The sequence below is a fragment of the Podarcis pityusensis genome (assembly GCF_964106645.2).
Source record: "Podarcis pityusensis genome assembly, chromosome: 11".
Lineage (NCBI taxonomy): Eukaryota > Metazoa > Chordata > Lepidosauria > Squamata > Lacertidae > Podarcis > Podarcis pityusensis.
In genome coordinates, this window is record NC_138036.1 from 36418430 (window position 1) to 36431084 (window position 12655).

The 12655-nt window shown below is 40.2% G+C and overlaps 1 protein-coding gene across 5 annotated transcripts in view; it reads right to left on the reverse strand.

Moving 5' to 3' along the window:
• The window catches only part of KIAA0825, a 195725-nt gene that overhangs the window by 112364 nt on the left and 70706 nt on the right, over positions 1–12655 (reverse strand). For all 5 annotated transcript variants that reach the window (XM_080972312.1, XM_080972311.1, XM_080972313.1 and 2 more), the window contains exons 14-17: positions 10931–11070; positions 9419–9607; positions 8025–8258; positions 3877–4285 (exon numbers count right to left, since the gene is read on the reverse strand). In XM_080972312.1, coding sequence (XP_080828438.1) covers positions 3877–4285; positions 8025–8258; positions 9419–9607; positions 10931–11070 — 972 coding nt within the window. The remainder of the gene's footprint in view (positions 1–3876; positions 4286–8024; positions 8259–9418; positions 9608–10930; positions 11071–12655) is intronic.

A 12655-nucleotide genomic window follows, 5' to 3' on the forward strand; every position in this document is an offset into this window, starting at 1 on the left:
TTCTCTCTGGCCTCTCAGTCAGGGAAGAAGGCAGGGTTCCAATCCTTTTATTGCTTACAAGGGACCCCAGCTGTCTCTGGAACACCAGGAAAGGGAGGCTACAAAAGCACATATTTGGTCAAGTTCTCACTCCCTGGGCAGATCTTCTCTAGAACCATTGTGCTCCTAGTTATGCTAGTGGTGGGGGTGGCCCTGTACACTTCCCCCCCTAAAGTTTTTTTGAACATCCACAAACTTCTGTGTTACCCAAGTTCACATCAACACCTCTTTCTTGTGCATAGGTTGTGAGGGTTTTTTGTTTGTTTGTTTGTTTGTTTGTTTGTTTGTTTGTTTTTGCTAAATACGCACAAGCATGGTAAGGCTTGAACTGGTATTATTATATGTGACGTTTCGATTTCCCGCTTTAGTTTGCCTCATTTATATGGGACATATTTAATTAATGCTTTCAATCTGCATTAGACCTGAGTATTCATATTGGGCTGGTACATACATACCGTATTTTTCGCTCTATAGGACGCACATTTTCCCCTTCAAAAATGAAGGGAAAATGTGTGTGCGTCCTATGAAGCGAAGACGCCATAGCCCCGCGACCCTCTCCCGGCTGGAGAGGTGATGCGCGGCTATGGCAGGAGCCTCTAAAGCCCCGTGTCACCTCTCCAGCCGGGAGAGCGTGCGTGGGGCTAAAGCAGCCCCCCGCGACCCTCTCCCGGCTGGAGAGGTGACGCGCGGCTATGGCAGGAGCCTCTATAGCCGCGCGTCACCTCTCCAGCTGGGAGAGCGCGCGGGGGGCTAAAGAAGCCCCCCGCAACTCTCTCCCGGCTGGAGAGGTGATGCGCGGCTATTGAGGCTCCTGCCATAGCCGCGCGTCACCTCTCCAGCCGGGAGAGCGCGCGCGGGGCTAAAGAAGCCATAGCCCCGCGACCCTCTCCCGGCTGGAGAGGTGATGTGCGGCTATGGCAGGAGCCTCTCCGCTGCGCCTTTCCGCTGCTCCCTGACCTGCTCTTTGGGGCTGGTGGTGGGCTTCCCCCCGCCAGCCCCAAAGAGCAGGTCGAAAGGAACCTGAAGCCTGGAGAGCGAGAGGGGTCAGTGCACACCGACCCCTCTCGCTCTCCTGGCTTCCAAGGTAGCTGCCTGAACGCACCTTAAACGGCACCTTGTTTTAGAGCGGGAAAACAAGAGGGGGAAAGTTCTCCCCCTCTCTGCACAGCGCCTCCTGCCACTTCGCTGAAGGGGCGCTGGGCAGAGAGGTGGAAAATTTTTTTTTCTTGTTCTCCCCCCTCTAAAACAAAGTGCGTCCTATTGTCCGGTGCATCCTATGGTGCGAAAAATACGGTACCTATGCATTTCTCCCTGATCACAGGATTCTGGGAGAACTTTCAATTCATCTACTTTTTGCCCCTTTGTCTTGGTAATGATTACTGACTTAGATGGTTTAAAAGGAGATTACAGAAATTCATGGGGTATATATCCGTGGCAACTAGTTATGATGGCTGTATACTGCCTCCAGGATCAGAGGCAGTATGCCTCTGCATACCAAGTTGCTGCAGAACAGCAGCAGGGCATGCTACTGCCCTCAGGTTCACCTTGTGGACTTCCCATAGGTATCTGGTTGACAATTGTGGAGACAGGACATTGGGATAAGTAGGCCTTTGTTATGTTCTTATTGTGAGCTAGACTTCTTTAGAGGGAGAGGCAATCATCTCTTAAGTGATAAGAGTTCATCATTTCCACTGCCAATGTATGAACCAGAAATTACCCTCTTCTGCCCAACCCTGCTCTTTCACCCATATTTGTGTGTTTTTCTCCACCAACCCCCACCACAACCTCTCCTTGGTGCTTGTAGTATTAATGACAAGACTTCACCACATGGTTGTGCTTGAATGCTAATGAAATCACAGGGACTTTTTTTGCATTGATTTCAGTGAGACTTAACCACAAGTAACTTTGGCTAGACTGGAGCCTCTCTATTTAACTACAATGATATAGATCACATTCTTACACAGTAAATTTCTGCTTCCAAGTAAATAAAGTCCATATATAAGCTGAAAGACAACAGAGCTCTTCCCAGGAACAAGGCGCTACAAAAGTGACACTACTAATGGCTTCTGGATAAAATTATTCAAAATATCTGTCAAGCTAAATACTAAAAAAATTAGTACAGGATGCAAACACTGGTGTTTCAATTAGGAGAGAGAGAGAGAGAGTGCATGCGTATGTGTGTATACCCTTTAATTGAAATAACAGATGTTGTGCTATAGAAAATGTTTGCATCTTTTATTAAAATGTTGAGTAAGAAGCCTGAAAGATATTTATATATAAAAATTTGGCATATGCAATCTGTCTGATATCGTGGCATGCTCTTGTTATAAAAAAAGAAGCAAGGAAAAGTATTACAGGAGATTTTAGATAAAGGTAAAGGGACCCCTGACCATTAGGTCCAGTCGTGAACAACTCTGGGGTTGCGGCGCTCATCTCGCTTTACTGGCTGAGGGAGCTGGTGTACAGCTTCTGGGTCATGTGGTCAGCATGACTAAGCCGCTTCTGGCGAACCAGAGTAGCGCACAGAAACGTCGTTTACCTTCCCGCTGGAGCAGTACCTATTTATCTACTTGCACTTTGACGTGCTTTCGAACTGCTAGGTTGGCAGGAGCAGGGACCGAGCAATGGGAGCTCACCCTGTTGTGGGGATTCGAACTGCCAACCTTCTGATCGGCAAGCCCTAGGCTCTGTGGTTTAACCCACAGAGCTTTTAGGATCTTCCAATTACATACATTACTGATATAATTTCCGTTGTATAAAAGGCCTTCCAATTTCAGCAATGTTACAAACTGACTTATGCTACTGTCCTAGTGAATAACATTTCCCCCCTTATCATAGATGGCATCCAGTCTTGCAACACAATTGTAGGCAATTCTTTTCAGAAGGAAGACTGACTGGGTTCAACGAAATAGATATGCAGCCTTAATCTCTTAATCATTGGATTAGAGCATGAAAATTAGTATTAAATGCACACATAAAGATGATGAAGGTCAATGTCAATGAGCATTTGTGTGATACTGTTACTGCTTTTTGCAGTTTCTGCCAACCAAATACCCCTAGCAATAAAATAGCATAAGTCAATGTGCTGAATTAATACATTTTCATTTGCATGGATGACTCAATCTTGTAGTACTATTTTGCCTATACAGATTATAAACAAGAGGTTCCCCTTTATAAAATGTAGATGAAATAGGCAGAACATTCTACTGTTACTAGTGAAGTTTATTCAACAAACTATATAATAACTAGCAATACCAGCAAAATCACCTGTTAAAAGAGATTTCTGAATTATGAAGCAGTATATAAATGCTTTTAAATAAAATAAAGAAGACTTGATTAATCCGCCTGCTACCAATTAAAAATACACATAACTCAGAGAGCTATAAAACATGTAAGCCCTCAACTTTTTTTGGAAAAATCTTGTGAATTCGAAGTAAAATCTGGAAATGTTGATATTCTTCTCACAAAAAAGCAGAGGGGTACTTTTATTGTGAGATCTGAATTTCTCTCTGGATATGCTGTTATGTTACAAAATTAAATATGCTTCTTTGTTTCTAATCACAGAAGACCATACAAAGCTTTTTGTATGAACTATATCCTCCTTAATTTAATCTCCATAGTAAAATCCATTGCAAGAATATATGTAATGACAGTTCACCCTTCTATGGGAAAAACACAATTTTCCTTGTTTTCTATTTATCCTATAATCAGAGCCCTGCGGGAATTCAGTATCTGCTACAGTAAACATTTTTACTAAGAAACATTTCATTATTCATGTTGTATAGGCAAATGGTAGCAAAAAACAAAAACAAAAAGTGAAATATCAGGTCTTCTTACCAGTCTATGCCCAGTTTTCTTGCCTTTAGTAACTGGTTTTCAATCCAGTTTGGCCTTTGTTGTTCAATGCTCTGTATAATCTTGTGAGTCACTTGTTTAGGGCTACTTTTCTTTTTCCCTATAATATTTTCCAAACATACACGAACCAAACTGAGCTTCTCTTTGCTCCATCTGTCAAGAGTCGTACCCGTTAAAAGTTCTGTGGTGTTTCCATCCTCAAATATCCGACATATAATTACAATCAAGATCCAGACAAGAAGACCAGCTTTTTTCGATTCAATTAAGTTTTTTGGCATTTTTCTCTCAGAGAGAAAAAAGAAATACTTAATTGGGGGAGGCAAACATGCAATCACTGTAGGTAACTTGCTGATTACAATAGATACTGCCTGAGCAGCAAGCCTTGTGAAGCCTTTAAAAAAAGAATGAAAGAAGGTATGATTAACATTAAACACTCTTGCTATACAATGCAGTTATGAAGACTGAATGCCAAAGTTTAATTTTAGATGCCTCTTAGATGTATAGCCTTGGTTCACATGTTTCCTGGGGTTGCTACCATTATTTTGTGGTGGTGGAGTGAACATGATTTCATGCAGATAATATTTTGTGTAACCTGGACAATCCATAAGACCAGAGGGTCAGTTAGTGCATATTTCCACCCAACCTTTTTTTATGTGAGGAAATCCCATTAACCAGTTCTTTATATGATCAGTCTCTTGTACCGAGCATCTGGACAAGGTGGTGGAGGCAGGCCAGGGTTAAATGTCCTGGAGTGAAGCCTTTTGGCCCAGCCCAGCCCACCCGCTGCAACCAGTCTGTCTATGATTGGCTGAATGTTGGGCAGGCTGAAATTCACTTTCCAGGCCAGTGCAAGTCCAATTTGGAGTCATGCTGGCCTTGGAAAACACTTCAGCTCCATGTCCCATGCTGGATCAAGGCACACACCAGGTGCTGTCCCACACAGACGCCCAAACCCAAGAGTTAGGGTCATTATATGATCAGCTGCTTGTATAGAACATCTAGTTCACACTTGATGTTTTCTGTGTGTTGGAGGTAGGGATGCAAGATTGCATGTTCATTAAGTGCCATCAGAGCCAGTACCAGCCTCTTGTTGCAAATAAAGATTCTGCGGAATTATTCTCTACCAAGAATCTCACTCATTACCTAACTATGTGAAAATAAAATGGGATGCCTCTCTGAGAACCTAAGAAGAAGTGTCTTCAGTTGTAAGACTATGTACACTTCATTTTATATGCACACTAATCATCTTACTCACATTCAGTGGGATATATCTCACTGAGTTTCCTACTTCATCAGGAAATTTAAAGGTAAAGGGTCCATCTCCATGTTGCAATCTAGCCAAAAATCAATATACTATCTGTATATTATCTATACAGTTCTGCTACTTTAATACCACTTGAAGTTGGTTATGACATAAATTACTCCCACATTCCACATTAAAGACCCTTTCATAAAAAAGTAAGAGTCAAATATAAGCGTGACATTTTGAAATTTAAATTCAAGCACAAAATGAATAAAGGGTTTTGAAACTTGTCTCAGGAGCTAATTAGAGGGAAAGGTTCCAAGTTTAAAAAACGGCATGCCATTACATATTACAAATATGTGACAAAGTACATTCCAATGTTATACCCCAGCATAAACTATAAATTAAACTTGTGATGATCGTAACATATTTACAATAAACAAAATATGAACATAGCAATCTGTTTAATAAACTGTAAAAGACGTAAAGAAAAACAGGTTGCCATTTTAATAATTGGAGACCTTTAGCTATCACTAACATAATTTTAGCAAATACAATAATGTATTAAATGTATTAAAATTTAAATAAAATTAAAATTGATCGTAAGTGGCAGTTGTGCTTATTTTATGGCACTAAGTTCCTTATCTTCTGCTGCTCATGCTGTTATTCTTGTGTGGTGCATCTTCCTGTCCTGCAAGAAGCGCTCAGAGACCCAGAAGAGCCAGTGTGACTGGACAGCAGTGGAGACAACAAAGGCAGAGCACACAAGAGCTCTCTGCTTCTGCTACCACATATGTAAGCTAAGGAAGAAAGAGTATTGCCTCCTCACTTGTCCCAACACAATGGCAGAAATATCTGGCTAACTGGGAGCCTAGGAACCTAGCCACATCATGTTGAGAGCTACCACAACAAACATACAAGGGTGTATGTTATTTGCAGCATTGTAGTGTAGGAAAGGGTCCCACCCGCTCTTTAATCCTACTTTCCCACCCACCCACCCACTACAAACACATGGTATAATGCCAGTCTTGCCAGACACTGAACTAAGAAGAATAGCCAACTTATCTGTAACAAAATTTGATGATTGTTGACATTTACCTGTGGCCACTGCTATAGCCCCTACCCAAACAGCATCACTAAATAAACCCCTCAATTTTTTTTCATATTAGTGAATGGCTGCCATTCTCTCCTGTGAGGTAAAAATGTAAGTGCTGTACTGAGGGAAACTTATTGCCCTCAGTATATCTGAAGGAGCGTCTCCACCCCCATCGTTCTACCTGGACACTGAGGTCCAGCACCGAGGGCCTTCTGGCGGTTCCCACACTGCGAGAAGCCAAGTTACAGGGAACCAGGCAGAGGGCCTTCTCAGTAGTGGCGCCCTCCCTGTGGAACGCCCTCCCACCAGATGTCAAAGAGAACAACAACTACCAGACTTTTAGAAGACATCTGAAGGCAGCCCTGTTTAGGGAAGCTTTTAATGTTTGATGTATTACAGTATTTTAATATTTTTTTTGGAAGCCGCCCAGAGTGGCTGGGGAAGCCCAGCCAGATGGGCGGGGTATAAATAATAAATTATTATTATTATTATTATTATTATTGCAACAAGAGCAAAACTAGCTCTCTATTAGATGGTTTGGATGCCAGGGTGGGTGGGGGAGGTACTATGCATCTTAGTTTGTACTGTGCACAGAGATTTATTTTTTTAAAATCTAATTGGTTTATATAGACTATGCATTAAAATTATCACTAAAAAGTCATAAGTTGAAAGCAACTACACCTAAAACATTTCCAAATATAAATAACATGAGTAGTTTAAAATTACATTATTAAAAAATGCATATTAAAATGCATGTCAAATTTACATTTCAAGGTAGGCTTTTCTGAACAAAAGAAGAAGAAGAGTTTGGATTTGATATCACGCTTTATCACTACCTGAAGGAGTCTCAAAGCGGCTAACATTCTCCTTTCCCTTCTTCTCCCACAACAAACATTCTGTGAGGTGAGTGGGGCTGAGTGACTTCAAAGAAGTGTGATTAGCCCAAGGTCACCCAGCAGCTGCATGTGGAGGAGCAGAGACGTGAACCTGGTTCACCAGATTACGAGTCTACTGCTCTTAACCACTACACCACACTGGCTCTCTGAAACTAAAGGGTTTCAGCAGGCACCAAGAACAGTACATTGACTGTATCTGCCTAACGCCAATAGACAGGGAGTTCCAGAGTGCATGTGCTGCCAAATGCAAAGATTGATTCCTTGCAAGTGTGGAATGGACATTACATGGCACTTGTAAAAATGTCAGTGTCACAGCTCAAAGTGGCCAAGTGGGTGTATATGGGATAAGGCAATCCCTCAAGTAAATGGGTCCTAAATAGTTAAGAGCTTTATATACTAATAGTGACATCTTGAATTTGGCACAGTAACTAACTGGCAACCAGTGCAGATCTCTGAGTAGAGAAGTAATATGTTGACAGGGTCTCACTCCTGTCAGGAATCTGGCTGCAACATTCTGCACTAACTGCAGTTTCCAGACCAAGCACAAGGGAATCCTCCCATGAAGTGAATTGCAGTAATCTAATACTGAAGTCACCAATGCCAGGATTACTAGTATATTTATTCTGTCAGCCATTTGCTTTCCCAAAGAGACCTTGCTGAATGTGGGCCTTCCACTAGCCCACAATGACAAGGATTGCGCTAAGAACTCAGTAAGACAAAGTACTGCACCCAAGTATGTAAGCAGTTCCATGAATAGTCTTCTAAAATACCATAAATTGTATTACTATAGTATTCATTATCAAATCATACCACTTAATTCTAATTTTTCAGTTTTGATTTGTCCTCGTTAAATGTATAGCTATTATTTTGACAGGAATTATATAAGCACACCTACATTTCCCAGATTCTTTTCTCTTCATTTCTCTAGGTGTGTAATTCCACTCCTTTGGAACAGTCTTCAGCAAACTTTCAGGGACAATTTGCTTGTGTTGATAGGTTCCATAGTTTTCTGTTGCTTCCCATGAATGCATCAAAGAAATGATCTGCTTCACAATACCCTTAACTGAATTAATCAAAGTCAGCTTCAAGCATCTGATAACCTCTGGCTCTGACTCAATGCAACTAGAAACTTTGGAGACAAAATAGTAATAATATTAATTTAAAAGAAAACATTAAGTTGAGCCTCTTTAGCAACATTTAATGTCACTATTTTAGAAAGTTTTTTTATACTTTTCCATGTTACAGTTGTAGAATAAAAAAGCAACCAGAGTAAAATAAGTTTCTACATAACAATACTATGTTATCAAATGCTACACTTTTATAAATTATTATTTTCTCAGTTGCCATGCCTTTGTTGTTTTGCTTAGAAGTGGATAATTACTACTATCCAACATACTACTTCTGTTTATCTTTGCACTTAGACAAATTATCAAGACTGACTTGACCTGTGTGATAATATAACAATGTATAGTTATGGCTTTGGGTGGTTTAGTTTCTTAAATGGTGGAATAGACTGAGTTCTGGTCCTGGCTGTAGAAGAAGAAAATACCAGTTCAGGCTCCTTCCTCAACTGTCATTAGCAGCCATTCCATCAGGCTATAAAAAGAAGTGGAATACACAGGCCTTTCCACCAGTAACAGTTGGGTCTTGCTCTCTTTGAAATCTTTCCATTTCAGTTGCTCATTACCAGAGTTCTAGATAACTAAGAAATAGTCCCAGGATTGCTTATCCCCCTCCTTCCTCTCTTTCATTTTGCATCATGTCTTTTAAATTGTTAACCTTAGTGCAAGAACTGTCTTATCACTGACATTTGTGTGCCACCCTGGGAGCCGTTTTTTGGCTGAAGAGCAGGATAAATATACTCTGAATGAATGAATGAATGAATGAATGCTTTAGAAAAGACTGAGTTAAATCTGCAAGAACGAGGCACATGAAATGAAGTTCAAAATGGAAGTGCCTGATGTGGTGCTACAGATGAAGTTAAGTGGAGATTTTCCTAGAGCATCCAAGAATGAAAGTAACTTCTGTGGTATTATAAGAAATTTCTACGACTGGTTCTCAATTTGAAACCTAAGATCCTCTTCCAGATTCAATTTTATATTTCCTAAAGCATCCCACACATATGTTGCTGCCCACCTAGAACTGGAAGAAGACCTCTGGGGCAAATTGGGAGTGTGGTACAGGTAACTACAAGGGGTAGGAATTGTTGAATCACATAAACAGAACTCCACTCCTAGCAAGACTGGATACACCCCCGAAAGAAAGAAAAATTCACTGCGTTTTTCATACCTGATATATTGTATAAACAATCCCACATCTGTTCTTTTTCCATGTAGTTTTCAAGAACACCACCAAGTGATTTGGGAGATAAAGTACAATAAGAAAGTACTGCAAAGATTGCTTCAGTCAGACTAGGTTCTTGGCTGCTCTTCATGTCTAGGCAAGTACTTTGTTCTCCACTTTTTGATAATTCAGATTCTTGAATAAAGAAAGAAGAAAAGTTCAGAGGTTGAGGTAGTAGTGAAAGTGTAAGTGGGACCTACAACAAAATTTTGTAGTATAATGAATGTCAGAATCTAGCTAATATTTGGGCTAAGAAGGAAAATACAAGCTACAGAACTGTGCCAGACAAGGAATCCCTGGGCAAACCAGCCTATTGAATGCAAGCCATTATCAAACAATGACAAGGCATCTACATGTCAAAGAATCTTATCAGTTCTGTGGAAAGCAAGGGTTGCTGATGTGGTGGAAAGGTGACAGGAAAGAATGTCATTTTACAGGAGTCTTGGATTTTTGTTGAGAGGTGTGCTGGGAAGGAGGAGGAGGCCAGAGGCCAGACCTCTATGAGCTGCAGGGCAGGCCAGAACTCCATGCAGCAATGGTCAGAGGAAGCTGCACTGAGAGACAATGAGAAATGAGAGGGGAAATGGAAGACACTCTTGGGGTATAATTTGCTGCACAGCCTCCACTGCCCACTTCTAGGTGTAATTATGTCTTAATAAAACCATATTTCTTAAAGACACTAGCCGCTGTGCCTCGATCTTTCCAAAGGAAACCCAACCCTGTGTAAGCAGTTGGAACCCCTGGATTCTCACACTGCTCATGGAGACTGTGGTGGCATATATTAGTACTTTTAGGCTAAGATCTATGGTCTTTTCTTACACAATAGGGATTTTTCTTACAAAAACAAACTCTTAAATGATTTCTGTGTTCTGTGCTAGAGAAACAATTGTTTACAGCTCAGCGTGTCTAGGCAGGATGCAATCTGCTGAAGCTCAGGGTAATGGTCAGTCAAAAGCTTAATAAATGCTGTCACTCCATCCTTGTGATCCTTGAACACACTAGTAAATATAATCCAACAGCAGGGGGAGAATATGATCTTCAGACATCTTTCAGTCTTTGCTGACATGCATTTGAATAGGTAAATGAGTGCATTGCAACATTCAATAAAAAACAGGACAGAAGTATAGTTGTGGTGCTCTTCTGACAAATGTTAGACCAAATGCTGGACCAAGAGAACTGCAGAATATCTACAGCTAACGTTTTAGTAAATAACAAACACATTATATTCTAAACAGTATTAGCATGATAAATGTGAATTCCTATCCAAACAAAAAATCCTGAGCAAAAAAATGAAAGAAAATTAGATTGCAAGTATTGAGCCTAATGCTAATTATGTGAAGTGATGACCATGATCCTTCTGCTAATATTAAAATAGTGAACAATGTGGCAATCCTGAACAATTTACTTGTGTTTCTTCAGCGGTAAAATATTGCAACTATAGAAAGTGTCAGTACTTACTGGAACTCCTCAGTAAAAGTTTCACTAAGAGACAATCGTGATGTAGCAGGGTTTCCAAAAGCAAGTTCCAATTACAGCATGGCTGGGATAAGAGCAGCTTGAGTTGACCCTGGGCTGCCATTCCTCTGGCTGATGGAGTCCTTTCAAAATGTAAGATAAAGACAGAATAATGTCGTTAATTTATCTATGAAATTAATAGCCTTAAAGTGCAGATGTAATGCTAACTCCTTTAAATGTCAATTCCTCCCAGATTACTCTGAAAATGCTTTCATGGTTGCTTACTTTAAGGCTGCTCAGGGAAGGAATTACATTTAATCTCAACTAGCTAAAAAGCAAATTAACATTTGGTAGACTGCCAAATTTTAACTGATACAAAGTAACCTCACTTATCTCTTTCATTGGGGCCAGATATGCTCTTGTTTCATGAGGCAAAAATCATTTTTAATGCCTGAATAAATCTGAGGCATTATATTTTAGTTCAATGTTGTATTTAAGTGTTTAGAGTGATGTTATAAAATATTTGAAATCAAGTCTGTGAAATAAGAAAGAAACAAATAGGGTTGGGTGGGAAATACGATGTGAGCTACTTGTCACACTATAATTAAGGCAGAATTATAAAAGTATATTTGGTAACATAAAACAGATGTGTCCAATTCTGGGCACCACAATTTAAGAAGGATGTTGACAAACTGGAACGTGTGCAGAGGAGGGAAACCAAGATGATCAAGGGTCTGGAAACTAAGCCTTACGAGGAGCACTTGAAGGAGCTGGGTATGTTTAGCCTGGAAAAGAAGAGACTGAGAGATGATAGCCATCTTCAAATATCTGAAGAGCTGTCAAATGGAAGAGGGAGCATGCTTGTTTTCTCCTGCTCTTGAGGGTAGGACTCAAGGCAATGGCTTCAAGTTACAATAAAGGAAATTCCGACTAAACATTCAGAAAATCTTTCTGACAGTAAGAGCTGTTTGGCAGTGGAACAGACTCCCATGAGAGGTGGTAGACTCTCCTTCTTTGGAAGTTTTTAAGTAGAGGTTGGATGGACATCTGTCATGGATGCTTTAGCTGAGATTCCTGCATTGCAGGGGCTTGGCCTACATGACCTTTGGGTCCCTTCCAACTCTATGGAAGTTCTATGATTCTATGGATTATATATTAAGTACAAAGGCTTCATATTAGCCCAGTTCCCTACTCCATTTCCCAACATTTCTATGTATTCAGATAATGTTCAGGAAATCATAGCTCTTTTCACCATGCTACCATTACCATGCTACGTAATTAGGTATCTAACTATACAAATTAAATCAACACTTCCCTTCAATTTCTAAACATAAGAAAAAGAAGGCCTTTGGACAGTTAAGTATTTAAAGTAATATCTAAAGTGACTTATGGAATATTGAGGTAAAGCTCAACTATCATTGACCAGATGGGATGTTATTGCTTTTCAGTATTTGCCAATTCTTGGCTCTTAGAGCATCATGCAAATTGAAATGCACAGTTGATGTGATTCACTCAGAGGGAAAATAAGAGTATTACAGACATTCCCCGAAGCCACTATACTAACACTAGTAAATGCACTGAAAAGTTTTATATTGGACATATGGAGAAGCATATGTTCTCTCATCTTACAAGCTCATGTAGCTGTGAACACAAGGCTAGCCACGTAAAGAGGAAAAGGTGAACTATATATAAAATATGACACATATAAATGTTTAATTTGGTATTAAG